At 47.6% G+C, this 12,053-nt stretch overlaps 1 protein-coding gene across 1 annotated transcript in view; it reads right to left on the bottom strand.

Annotated features, from left to right (window-relative positions):
- BAIAP3 (BAI1 associated protein 3) overlaps positions 1-12,053 on the bottom strand; it is a 176,421-nt gene that overhangs the window by 33,751 nt on the left and 130,617 nt on the right. The window contains exons 18-20 of the mRNA XM_066577504.1: positions 5,055-5,152; positions 2,952-3,003; positions 2,579-2,727 (exon numbers count right to left, since the gene is read on the bottom strand). Of these exons, the coding sequence (XP_066433601.1) occupies positions 2,579-2,727; positions 2,952-3,003; positions 5,055-5,152 (299 nt within the window). The remainder of the gene's footprint in view (positions 1-2,578; positions 2,728-2,951; positions 3,004-5,054; positions 5,153-12,053) is intronic.

The raw sequence follows: 12,053 nt of genomic DNA, 5'->3' as shown, positions 1-12,053 counted from the left end.
AACGTTAGTAGAGGTTTTACTATATATATATTGTGTATATATATACACACACACGCACACATACATATAAAAGGCCACAGACATGGTATGATTAATTTGTACTTAAAACAATAACAGAACAAGATGAGCAGAGGAGAAAATGTTTAATTAGTCCACTGGTAATGATGATACAAAAGTTTCATTGTCTCTAAATTGGTGTTAGGGGGTCACCAGAATCTCTACTCCAGATTTCTCATATGGTCCATTCTACCATGAAACCTTTTTAAAATATTTAGGCCTGTGTTGAGAGTGTCAAAGATGGTTATAAATTTGTACTCTCAAATTCTTCTATGACTCTGAGATTTGAAGTTGCCTTTTGATATAGTAACTTTCATATGTGTTCGGGCCAAAAAAAAAATGCTCAGCCACAGGTAATTTGGTCTTGGTTTAATTATGTGGTGATGAGTCCTCATCCTTGCTTTCAGTTTTTGTCCGGTTTTCCCAACATAAAGCCCCCCCAACAGGACATTTACTGCACACTACATTGGACATGGAACATGTGAATGTCCCAGTGATCTTATGGTCCCGTTTTGTGTTGGGGATTTGTATCTTGTCTGCAGTTAGTATATGTGAGCAGGTCTTACAGCTCCTTACCTTACAGGGATAGGTTCCTTTTTGTGTGTCAGAAGGCAATGCACTCCTGATTATAAAGTTCCTCAAATTTGAAGAGGAAGGTCCGGGAATGGGAGTTAATGGACAGGAAAGTGTCAGTAGTTTAATATAGTACTTGGGAAGACAGGGAGGAGGATCCCAGCCCAAAGACCAGGGAGTGACCGAAGATACAAAGCCTGATCTGTGTGTATAGTGTTAAGCTGCCTGTACACTTCCAACAGCTGTCAGTCAAACGCTCCTTTAGCTGACAGCTATTCCTCTCGAGTCCTCCGTACACACAAATGCTTGGTTCATTGAAGCATTCATGTGTTTTCAATGGGCAGAGAGGAGGAAGTTGCTGCCAGACACTGGTGGCCGCTTATCTCCAAGGGGAACTAAAGGATTGGGCATTGAAATTCAATATGCTTAATTCTTCTTTCCCTTAAAGGGGTTGTACCAGAATTACAAGTTATCCCCTATTAACAGGATAGAGGATAACTTGCTGATTGGTTAGGGACTTACGGATCCTAAAAACAGGGTCCCGTGTTCCCCTGTTCTCATCACTGCACACGTCAAATTGAATGGAGCACTAGCTGAGCTTGCGTAGTCAATACTCCATTCATTTCAATGGGGCTGACAAAAATACCTGAGCACTTGCACTCGGCTATCTCTGAAACTTAATGCAGCTTGCTCCATTCAGTCTCCTCCTCACTGCGTGGGGTGCAGTAGGCATCACCTACAGTAATAAGGAAGAGGATATGGGACCCTTGTTCTCGGAATCGGTGGGGGTCTTGGTGGCAAGTCTCCCACCATCAACAAGGAATCCCCTATCCTATAGATAGGGGATAATTTCTAATTCTGATATAATCCCTTTAACATTATCTGCCAGAGGGAAGTCAGAATGCCCCATGCACATGATAATCGTCTGGCGCCAATGGCATCGGTGGGTTCAAATGACTTTTCCCTAATGTGTATGACGGTCTTACCATCCTGCCTTACCAATACCATAGAGCTGACATCTATGATTACAACCCTAGTCCTCTAATGAAAGCAAAACATAGCTGAAAAGTCAGCAACTAGAAACAAAAAACATTAGCTTATTGCATGTTCTAATGACCACAGTGAAAAGTAGAATATTCTATTATATTGAGCTTGCTCCTGCGCAATGTCTTTTTTGCACATGCAGCGGCATATATTTCTGTTTTTTTTTCCGTTCACGATAACTGCACATTTGCACGCTCTTAAAAACACGCTAGCACTATGTCATGCTGTCATCAGTGACCCAGCCCCCTGTAATCACCCATAAATAGTCAACATGTGCGGCGTGACACTGTCCTGCGGTGCTTCTGGTACTTTCTGGATCTGTGAGAGAGTAGCTGAGGTTGGAGATGCCTCGGTTGCGGTCGTGCAGATTTGAGCAGTCACGTGAGATGGCGGAGGATGTTCCTAGAAGGAGGCTTCAACAGTTCTGGGTTCATCATCCTGTGTCTCGGAGTGCTGGCCTCTGCTCAACTAAATTAATGAGCATCTCCATATCACCTCGGATGGGCTTCCAAAATGAAATGCTCCTAAAAAATCTCCAAATTGGCTGCTGTGCCTTCCCTGCAATTAGCTGCAAACTTTATAGCGTACTGACAGGTGATTGTGAAATTACGCTGTATTTCTCGCATGTTCGTGCGCAGTTGAGCATCCCTATAGACTCCTATGGGGACGTTTGGTGCACAAATGCTCACCAAAATAGAGCATGTTGCCAATTTTTTTACCTGACAGAAATGCACATGCAAAAACTAATAAAACTAATGTGTTCTATTGTCTGCGGTTGGCACAGGCGTATTTCCACACACAAAAACGTTTGCAAATACGCCTGTGTGAAGGAGCCCTTAGGAAGATATAAGAATGTGTTGTGTAGGTTTCTAGCAAGACAAAGGGATTTTAAAAATGAAAATACTTTAAAGGTAAGTAATCCCTGAAGCGCCTCAGTTCATTGAGAGTGATGTAGAGCTCAAATAACGTCTCCCCAATGGCATGAGTAATATGGGGCTCTTCATGTTCTGCTCCCTTCAGCTTCTCCATTGTAATGTTCACTTCATCAGCCACCTATGAGGATCAAAAGACAAAAAATCATCAGTGTCTGAAAAGCATCGGACATTATTCAACCAACACCATACTGAATGTGGCTGTGAAGACATTCTTCGATGCAACCTCATTTTTAGCAATGAAGGTGACCTGCTTCAATGAAAAAAAAATATTCTGATTTAGTCTGAATTTGGAAGAAAGACATTTTAGATCGATAGCATAAATAACAAAAATGTCCCACTCACCAGTTTCTCCAGCTGCCGGTAGGTGATACTGAAAAAATCCACTTTTACGATACTAAGGAAAGAAGAATGATGCTTTCAGTTGGAGCACAGGTATAAAATTGAATATTTAAAGGGGTTGCCCAGTTGTAAAGGATTGATGGCCTATCCTTACGATTGATGGTCATCAATAGTAGATTGTGGAGGATCCATTAGCCAGGGACCACGGCTGATCAATTTTTCTCTAGGCTGTTGTGCTCGTGACCTGATTTTTACAGGAAGCAGATAACTCCGCTCCGACTGTAGTGGCCAGGCTTAGTATTGCAGGCCAAGTTCCCATTGACATGAATGGGACACAGTCTGCAATACCAAGCCTGTCCACTGCATTGAAAACAGAGCTGTCTGCTTGCTGCAGAAATCAGCTCGACGCAAGAGTGAACCAGCCCAGAGAACAGTTGATTGGTAGGCTTCTTGGCGATGGACCCCTGCTGATCTACTATTGATGACCTAACCTGAGGATAGGCTATCAAGTTAACAAGTGGACAATGCCTTCAAACAAAAAAATATACTAGCTCATATGTATTAATATTGTCTCCCCTGCCCAAGGTGATCAACAGTAGGGCTTAGCCAGTACTACTTCCAATCCTACAGAAAGATACACCTGCAGAATGTACAGTACTTTTTATGGCAGTCCACATGTCAGGAGGAACGGGTGAGTAACTCACTCATTGGGACAATATGGTTGGTACTCATAGGGGCACCGGCTCTTGCATTGAAAGGATCGTACGCATGAGGTCATGGTGGCTGACAATGAAGAAGCCAAGAATGGTACTTTTTTGGGTCACTGTGAACGGCACTGGTGGGCTTAGTGGGGATGGTACTCTAGGAAGCACTATGGCATGGTCTCTAAAGCAATGGTCCCCAATCTGTAGCTCACCAGCTGTTTTGAAACTGCAACTCCCAGTATACCCTTTTTGAAGTTACAGTTTTACAACAGTTGGGAGACCCAAGGCTTTAGACATTAGTAAATATACTGCAGATCTGCAACTATCAAGACATTTCTTTGCCTTAGGGCTCAGTCACACGGGCGCATCCGGGTGCCGATGCGCCCGTGTTACTGCACGAAGAAGACGGCCGCACTGCAGGTACAGCACCGGAAGAAAGAACACATGACCGGCAATGGAGACGGTCATGAGTTCTTTCTTTCGGCAGTGCGGAGAGTCGTCCGCACCTGCAGTGTGGCCGTCTTATCGTGCAGTAACACGGGCGCATCGGTGCCCGGATTCGCCCGTGTGACTGAGCCCTTAACCCTTTTAAAAGTCAAATTAAACATATTCAACCTTGTTCCAATGCCATAGCTGCAAAAATTATGTGAAAATTAGATATACATATTGTGGGGCCAAAAAGCAGTAAACCACGGGTTTTAGTGCCTTCAAGAAAAGCGTCTTCCAGATGTAAACCTATCAACACTTCTGAGAGATGGTACCCTCATAGTGACCTATGGTTGGGTTGGGTCTTTGGTTAGACGGAGCACTATACAGAAATCATTTACGTCCACGTGGGGCATAAATACTACAGATTTCCTGCAGTTTAATGGAGTATGAAAAATCAGCAGCATTTAAAACAACAAAGTAAATGAGATCTTAAGAAATCTCATCCACATGCTGCGAAATAAATCTGCACAGTCCAGAGTGGAACTGACTGGTGGTGCTGATTGTAAATCTGCAACATGCTGATTGTTTGCTACGCATTTTATCAGCCGAATGTATCCCTTGCAAAGAGTGGGGTGAGTTCTGCGGAAGATCCACAGGTAACACATGGACCTTGCCACAAATTCATTGAGAACTTTACTATGTAGAGTAAAGAAGAGCTGCTGATAACTTATTGCATGTAAGGAGGAGAGGGGGCCGACTGGAGAATGGGGGGAGCTGTTTTTTAAGTGGGGATGGGGAACCACAACGTTGCATGAAAGAGTTGTGCAGAATTTTTGTTGGCAGCAACAGCATCTTCTAAACCCAGGATAGCACAGACTGTACACCACTAAGGCCGGCCCGGTTTGTTCATCAGACTTGTATAGCCCAAATGAATCGTCTGAGATAGCCTCTTCCATTATTTTCCAGGCCTTACCTGACAAAGAGCTTGTTGTAGATGTTCTGACTTTTCTCTACATCTTCATGAACAGCATCTGACAACTTCACCAGACATCGCAGCTGCTCTACAATATTCTACAACACAGACAAATATAATGAAATTAATCCCCTGCACAGGTAAATTAGGGTATTACTTTAGCAAATCACTGAGAAACAATTAAAAACTAACTTTTATTAATACAACTTAAATTAAAGTGATGGACAGCTACCAAAGGATCAGAGAATATAACTATATAACTATAACATCCATGAAACATCATTTGTGCATCCCCATGTATCTAATATAAGTGTATATCAGGATTAAAGACACCTGGTACTCTGGGTAACATCCATACACCCGAGAAGTGTCTTTACTGTCTGTTCTTTTTGTGTTATTAGTCTGTCCATCACTTTACTTTAAGTTGTATTAATAAAAGTTAGTTTTTAATTCTCTCTCGGTGATTTGCTTAGTTGGTTTAAAGAGTTAGTACTGCCTCGGTGAGTATATAAGGTATCACTTTACTTCTCTAATGGTCTACATATGTAAGATGTTGGGTGACAACCCCTAACGACAGACATTACCGATGCATTACCGTAAGTCTTTACTACAATCTTGGTTGAGAAGAAAGAGGAAAGCAAGTGGACAGTGCTTCAAGCTTGAAGGTGTAAAGATAGGTGCTGCCAGCCTAAGGGCTCAGTCAGACGAGTGTTTTGTGTTGCTCATATTTTTTGCATTTGCGATTCGCATCTATTAGTACCAATGCTTTTTAATGGCAGTGGTCAAATGTCTGATTTTTACCTGCACAAAAAATTTGCACCGGTAAAAAATAGCACAGCGAATTGCAAGCATCTGCGGTATCAGGATTCTTTGGATGTGGTCAATGGGGCCGGCGGCAGCAGCAGCCCCACTGACAACATGCAGAGAAGATCACGCTTAGAGATGAGCGAGCATGCTCAGATAAAGCAGTTACTCGAGCGAGCATTGCTCTTCTCGAGTAACTGCTTACTGGTCCGAGCAGGCTTGGGGGAGCGGCGGGTGTTAGCGGGGGCTGCAGAAGCGCCGGCCCCATTGAAAGCAATGGGAGAACATTGCGTTCCTATGCCACAGCTGTGACAGCTGTGGCAGGGGAATTCTTCATCCCCGCGGGAAGTCCTCTTGTCACAGAACACTGTGATAGTGCTGTAATAGTGTTCAGGGATGAGGGGACTCCCTGTGGAGATGAAGAAATCCTCTGCCACCGCTGTCACAGCGGTGGCACAGGACTGCAATCTTCTCTGACGTTGTCAATGGGGCTGCCGCTGCCCCATTATCCACATGTTGAAATACCTGGATGTGAGAGCATCCAGGGGTTTTGCATCCAAGGAATCCTCTGCTGCAGCTCTCACAGCCGCAGCAGGGGATAGCGATGGCACCGCACTTTCTGTGGGAATTTTAAACAAACCCAAGTGCAACTTTTAAACTGTGACGCCAGCTTCGGTCATGCGATTTTTTGCCGCATGCGTTTTGCGTGTGTTTCATGCAAGTAAACACGCAGCAAAAAATGCTTGTCTGACTGAGCTCTTAAAACCTGGTTAGCCCAAGGCATCAATATGCGCAGATGAGTGTAATGAAGTAGGCTTGAGTTTGGTGCAACCTATAGCTGGTGAGGAACTAAGAGTTGAAGATGTCAGTAGTGTAGACGTGGTAGAAGCTTTTACTGAGAACCAACAGGTATTGCATTTCAATGCTGAGTGCCTCTTCATCATACAGATGGCAGTGCGTTCTGATAGCTAAACAGAGCATTCCAATCCAAGAAGGTCAGTGGTACCAATGGTACCAAAGGTTATGTCTATCAGCATTGTAGTCCACTACAAGAACTACAATACTAATGGACATAAAGTTTTCCTGCTGGTCATCACTGGTACCACTTATCTGCTTGGATTGGAATGCCTCAAAATGTGTTAGCTGCTGGTTCCCAGAAAAAGTTTCAAGCATTTTTACACCACTGACATCCTCAGCTCTCACTTCCCCACCAACTATAGGTTGCACCAGAGCTCTAGCCTTCTTTGCTATGCTTTGCTGCAATCTTGGCATTCTATTCCTGAACTGGAAGCTGTCCTGTAGAACATGAAATTGAGGGAGGGCTGATAAAATAAGAGCTGCAAATTTTTAGATGAATGCATCAGCAAAATTTGTAACGGGGCCATCAACCTTCCATGAGCAATCCTGGTGTCGTCTTATGTAGCAGAGGGACTTTGGCCCCCCTCTTGCACCAGGACTTGGGTGCAACTTCCATCTCTGCTAGGGCGGCCACCTGGCCAATAATTATTTGTAAAGGCTTGTGCTGCTATTTAATTTTTTTTACCAGCGATGTTAGTTGCTGGTAAAAAAATGATCTAGCACTACGCCAGGTGGCAGCATCGGACCCTCCATCCCAGTTTGCTGCTCCCAAAATCCAAGTAGCAGATGGTTTCACTCACCATGTTACATAGTTCTGCTGGCTACTGGAAGCCATGCTGCTGCATTCACAACATAATCGGAGTCCTTCCCCTATGTACAATGTGTTCAGGAGACGGGAAGGAGTTGAGTTATATTCTGTGAATACAGTAGTGCGACTTCCGACGTCCAGCAGCCCTATGTGACATAGTGAGTGGATCCTCCTGCTACCTGAGTTTTGCGAGATAGGAAACATACTTCATTAGGGCCACAGAGGTTGACATTATAACTTAATTGGAGACACTATTATATAATTTTGTCCACAGAGGGGTACATTATTACTAGAGATGAGCGAACACCAAAATGTTCGGGTGTTCGTTATTCGGAACGAACTTCCCGCGATGTTCGAGGGTTCGTTTCGAACAACGAACCCCATTGAAGTCAATGGGCGACCAGAGCATTTTTGTATTTCGCCGATGCTCGCTAAGGTTTTCATGTGTGAAAATCTGGGCAATTCAAGAAAGTGATGGGAATGACGCAGAAACGGATAGGGCAGGCGAGGGGCTACATGTTGGGCTGCATCTCAAGTTCCCAGGTCCCACTATTAAGCCACAATACCGGCAAGAGTGGGCCCCCCCCCCCCTCCCAACAACTTTTACTTCTGAAAAGCCCTCATTAGCATGGCATACCTTTGCTAAGCACCACACTAGCTACAACAAAGCACAATCACTGCCTGGATGACACTCCACTGCCACTTCTCCTGGGTTACATGCTGACCAACCGCCCCCCCTCCCCCCCACAGCGCACACCAAAGTGTCCCTGCGCAGCCTTCAGCTGCCCTCATGCCACGCCACACTCATGTCTATTTAGAAGTGCGTCTGCCATGAGGAGGAACCGCAGGCACACACTGCAGAGGGTTGGCATGGCTAGGCAGCGACCCTCTTTAAAAGTGGCGGGGCGATAGCCCACAATGCTGTACAGAAGCAATGAGAAATAGAATCCTGTGCCACCGCCATCAGGAGCTGCACACGTAGGCATAGCAATGGGGAACCTATGTGCCACACACTATTCATTCTGTCAAGGTGTCTGCATGCCCCAGTCAGACTGGTAATATGTACCTTAACAGTAACCGCGTTGGTGGTAATGTGGTGGTGACTGCGGACCTAGTAGCACGGTTGTATTTTGTTGCTTTTCGGAATGCGGCCAGGATTAAGTGGGCCGTGGCGGGGGGATGGTGTGGGGGCTCTCTTGTTGTGTCGGTAAAGGTGAAATTCTTGGACTGCCACCAGACGAACCAATGCAAAGACATTTGCCAAGAATGTTTTCCCTGTTGGAGGAGGAGGGGGATGTCTTTGAGGCACTACGTGTCCTCTCCACGTGTCCGTGGTTATATGCACCTTTACAGTAACCGCGTTGGTGGGAAATGGCCTCGCCGCCATCATGTCTTTGGGAAGCCTCTGTTTCCACACCCCAGAGACATACCATTAGCAGCGGTATAGGCAGAGCCCAGAATTCGTAACATTTCAGCCGTAGCATTAGGACAGGCCCCACTAACATATCACTAGCAGCATTATAGGAGGAGCGCAGTCTTCGTTCCATGTCAGCAATAGTAGCACTCAAGACAGGCCCCAGTAACAATTCCGAAGCAGCAGTATAGCGGGAGCGCAGTCTTCGTTCCATGTCAGCAATAGTAGCACTCAAGACAGGCCCCAGTAACAATTCCGAAGCAGCAGTATAGCGGGAGCGCAGTCTTCGTTCCATGTCAGCAATAGTAGCACTCAAGACAGGCCCCAGTAACAATTCCGAAGCAGCAGTATAGCGGGAGCGCAGTCTTAGTTCCATTTCAGTAGCCTTAGTATAGCCAAGGCCCAAGTTACATTTATGTAGCTAAAGTGTAGGCCAACCCCACACACCTTTCTGTACCATGAGTGCAGGCGAAGAACATACAAATTGCTATGATTACACTGTAGGTGAGGGCCCCAAAAATTTGGTGTACCAACAGTACTAATGTACCTCAGTAAAAATTGGCCATGCCCAACCAAGATGGCAGGTGAATCGCTTTGGTTAATGTGGCTTAAGTGGTAACTAGGCCTGGAGGCAGCCCAGTGTAACGAAAAATTGGTTCAAGTTAAAGTTCCAACGCTTTTAAGCGCATTGAAACTTATAAAAATTGTTCAGAAAAATTATTTGAGTGAGCCTTGTGGCCCTAAGAAAAATTGCCCGTTCAGCGTGATTACGTGAGGTTTCAGGAGGAGGAGCAGGAGGAGGAGGAGGAATATTAGACACAGATTGATGAAGCAGAAATGTCCCCGTTTTGGATGGTGAGAGAGAACGTAGCTTCCATCCGCGGGTGCAGCCTACGTATTGCTTACGTATCGCTGCTGTCCGCTGGTGGAGAACTGTCGGTTGACAAGCGGCTACGCTTATCTGTGATGATTCCCCCAGCCGCACTAAACACCCTCTCCGACAAGACGCTAGCCGCAGGACAAGCAAGCACCTCCAGGGCATACAGCGCTAGTTCAGGCCACGTGTCCAGCTTCGACACCCAGTAGTTGTAGGGGGCAGAGGCGTCACCGAGGATGGTCGTGCGATCCGCTACGTACTCCCTCACCATCCTTTTACAGTGCTCCCGCCGACTCAGCCTTGACTGGGGAGCGGTGACACAGTCTTGGTGGGGAGCCATAAAGCTGGCCAGGCCCTTAAAGACTGTTGCACTGCCTGGGATGTACATGCTGCTCGATCTACGCACATCCCCTGCTACCTTGCCCTCGGTACTGCGCCTTCTGCCACTAGCGCTGTCGGCTGGGAATTTTACCATCAGCTTGTCCGCAAGGGTCCTGTGGTATAGCAACACTCTCGAACCCCTTTCCTCTTCGGGAATCAGAGTGGGCAGGTTCTCCTTATACCGTGGATCGAGCAGTGTGTACACCCAGTAATCCGTCGTGGCCAGAATGCGTGCAACGCGAGGGTCACGAGAAAGGCATCCTAACATGAAGTCAGCCATGTGTGCCAGGGTACCTGTACGCAACACATGGCTGTCTTCACTAGGAAGATCACTTTCAGGATCCTCCTCCTCCTCCTCCTCCTCCTCCTCCTCCTCCTCAGGCCATACACGCTGAAAGGATGACAGGCAATCAGCCGGTGTACCGTCAGCAGCGGGCCAAGCTGTCTCTTCCCCCTCCTCCTCATCCTCCTCATGCTCCTCCTCCTCCTCCTGTATGCGCTGAGAAATAGACAGGAGGGTGCCCTGACTATCCAGCGGCATACTGTCTTCCCCCGCCCCCGTTTCCGAGCGCAAAGCAGCTGCCTTTACGGTTTGCAGGGAATTTCTCAAGATGCATAGCAGAGGAATGGTGACGCTAATGATTGCAGCATCGCCGCTCACCACCTGGGTAGACTCCTCAAAATTACCAAGGACATGGCAGATGTCTGCCAACCAGGCCCACTCTTCTGAAAGGAATTGAGGAGGCTGACTCCCACTGCGCCGCCCATGTTGGAGTTGGTATTCGACTATAGCTCTACGCTGTTCATAGAGCCTGGCCAACATGTGGAGCGTAGAGTTCCACCGTGTGGGCACGTCGCACAGCAGTCGGTGCACTGGCAGCTTAAAGTGATGTTGCAGGGTGCGCAGGGTGGCAGCGTCCGTGTGGGACTTGCGGAAATGTGCGCAGAGCCGGCGCGCCTTTACGAGCAGGTCTGACAAGCGTGGGTAGCTTTTCAGAAAGCGCTGAACTACCAAATTAAAGACACGGGCCAGGCATGGCACGTGCGTGAGGCTGCCGAGCTGCAGAGCCGCCACCAGGTTACGGCCGTTGTCACACACGACCATGTCCGGTTGGAGGCTCAGCGGCGCAAGCCAGCGGTCGGTCTGCTGTGTCAGACCCTGCAGCAGTTCGTGGGCCGTGTGCCTCTTATCGCCTAAGCTGAGTAGTTTCAGCACGGCCTGCTGACGCTTGCCCACCGCTGTGCTGCCACACCGCGCGACACCGACTGCTGGCGACATGCTGCTGCTAACACATCTTGATTGCGAGACAGAGGAGGAGGAGGAGGAGGAGGGTGCTTTAGTGGAGGAAGCATACACCTCCGCAGATACCACCACCGAGCTGGGGCCCGCAATTCTGGGGGTGGGTAGGACGTGAGCGGTCCCGGGCTCTGACTCTGTCCCAGCCTCCACTAAATTCACCCAATGTGCCGTCAGGGAGATGTAGTGGCCCTGCCCGCCTGTGCTTGTCCACGTGTCCGTAGTTAAGTGGACCGTGGCAGTAACCGCGTTGGTGAGGGCGCGTACAATGTTGCGGGAGACGTGGTCGTACAGGGCTGGGACGGCACATCGGGAAAAGTAGTGGCGACTGGGAACTGAGTAGCGCGGGGCCGCCGCCTCCATGATACTTTTGAAGGACTCCGTTTCCACAACCCTATACGGCAGCATCTCAAGGCTGATGAATTTTGCTATGCGGACGGTTAACGTTTGAGCGTGCGGGTGCGTGGCGGCGTACTTGCGCTTGCGCTCCAACAGTTGCGCAAGCGACGGCTGGACGGTGCGCTGAACTACACTGCTGGATGGGGCCGAGGACAGCGGAG

This window comes from Eleutherodactylus coqui, chromosome 8, assembly GCF_035609145.1.
Source record: "Eleutherodactylus coqui strain aEleCoq1 chromosome 8, aEleCoq1.hap1, whole genome shotgun sequence".
Taxonomy (NCBI): Eukaryota; Metazoa; Chordata; class Amphibia; order Anura; family Eleutherodactylidae; genus Eleutherodactylus; species Eleutherodactylus coqui.
This window is presented reverse-complemented; position numbering and strand designations above follow the sequence as displayed.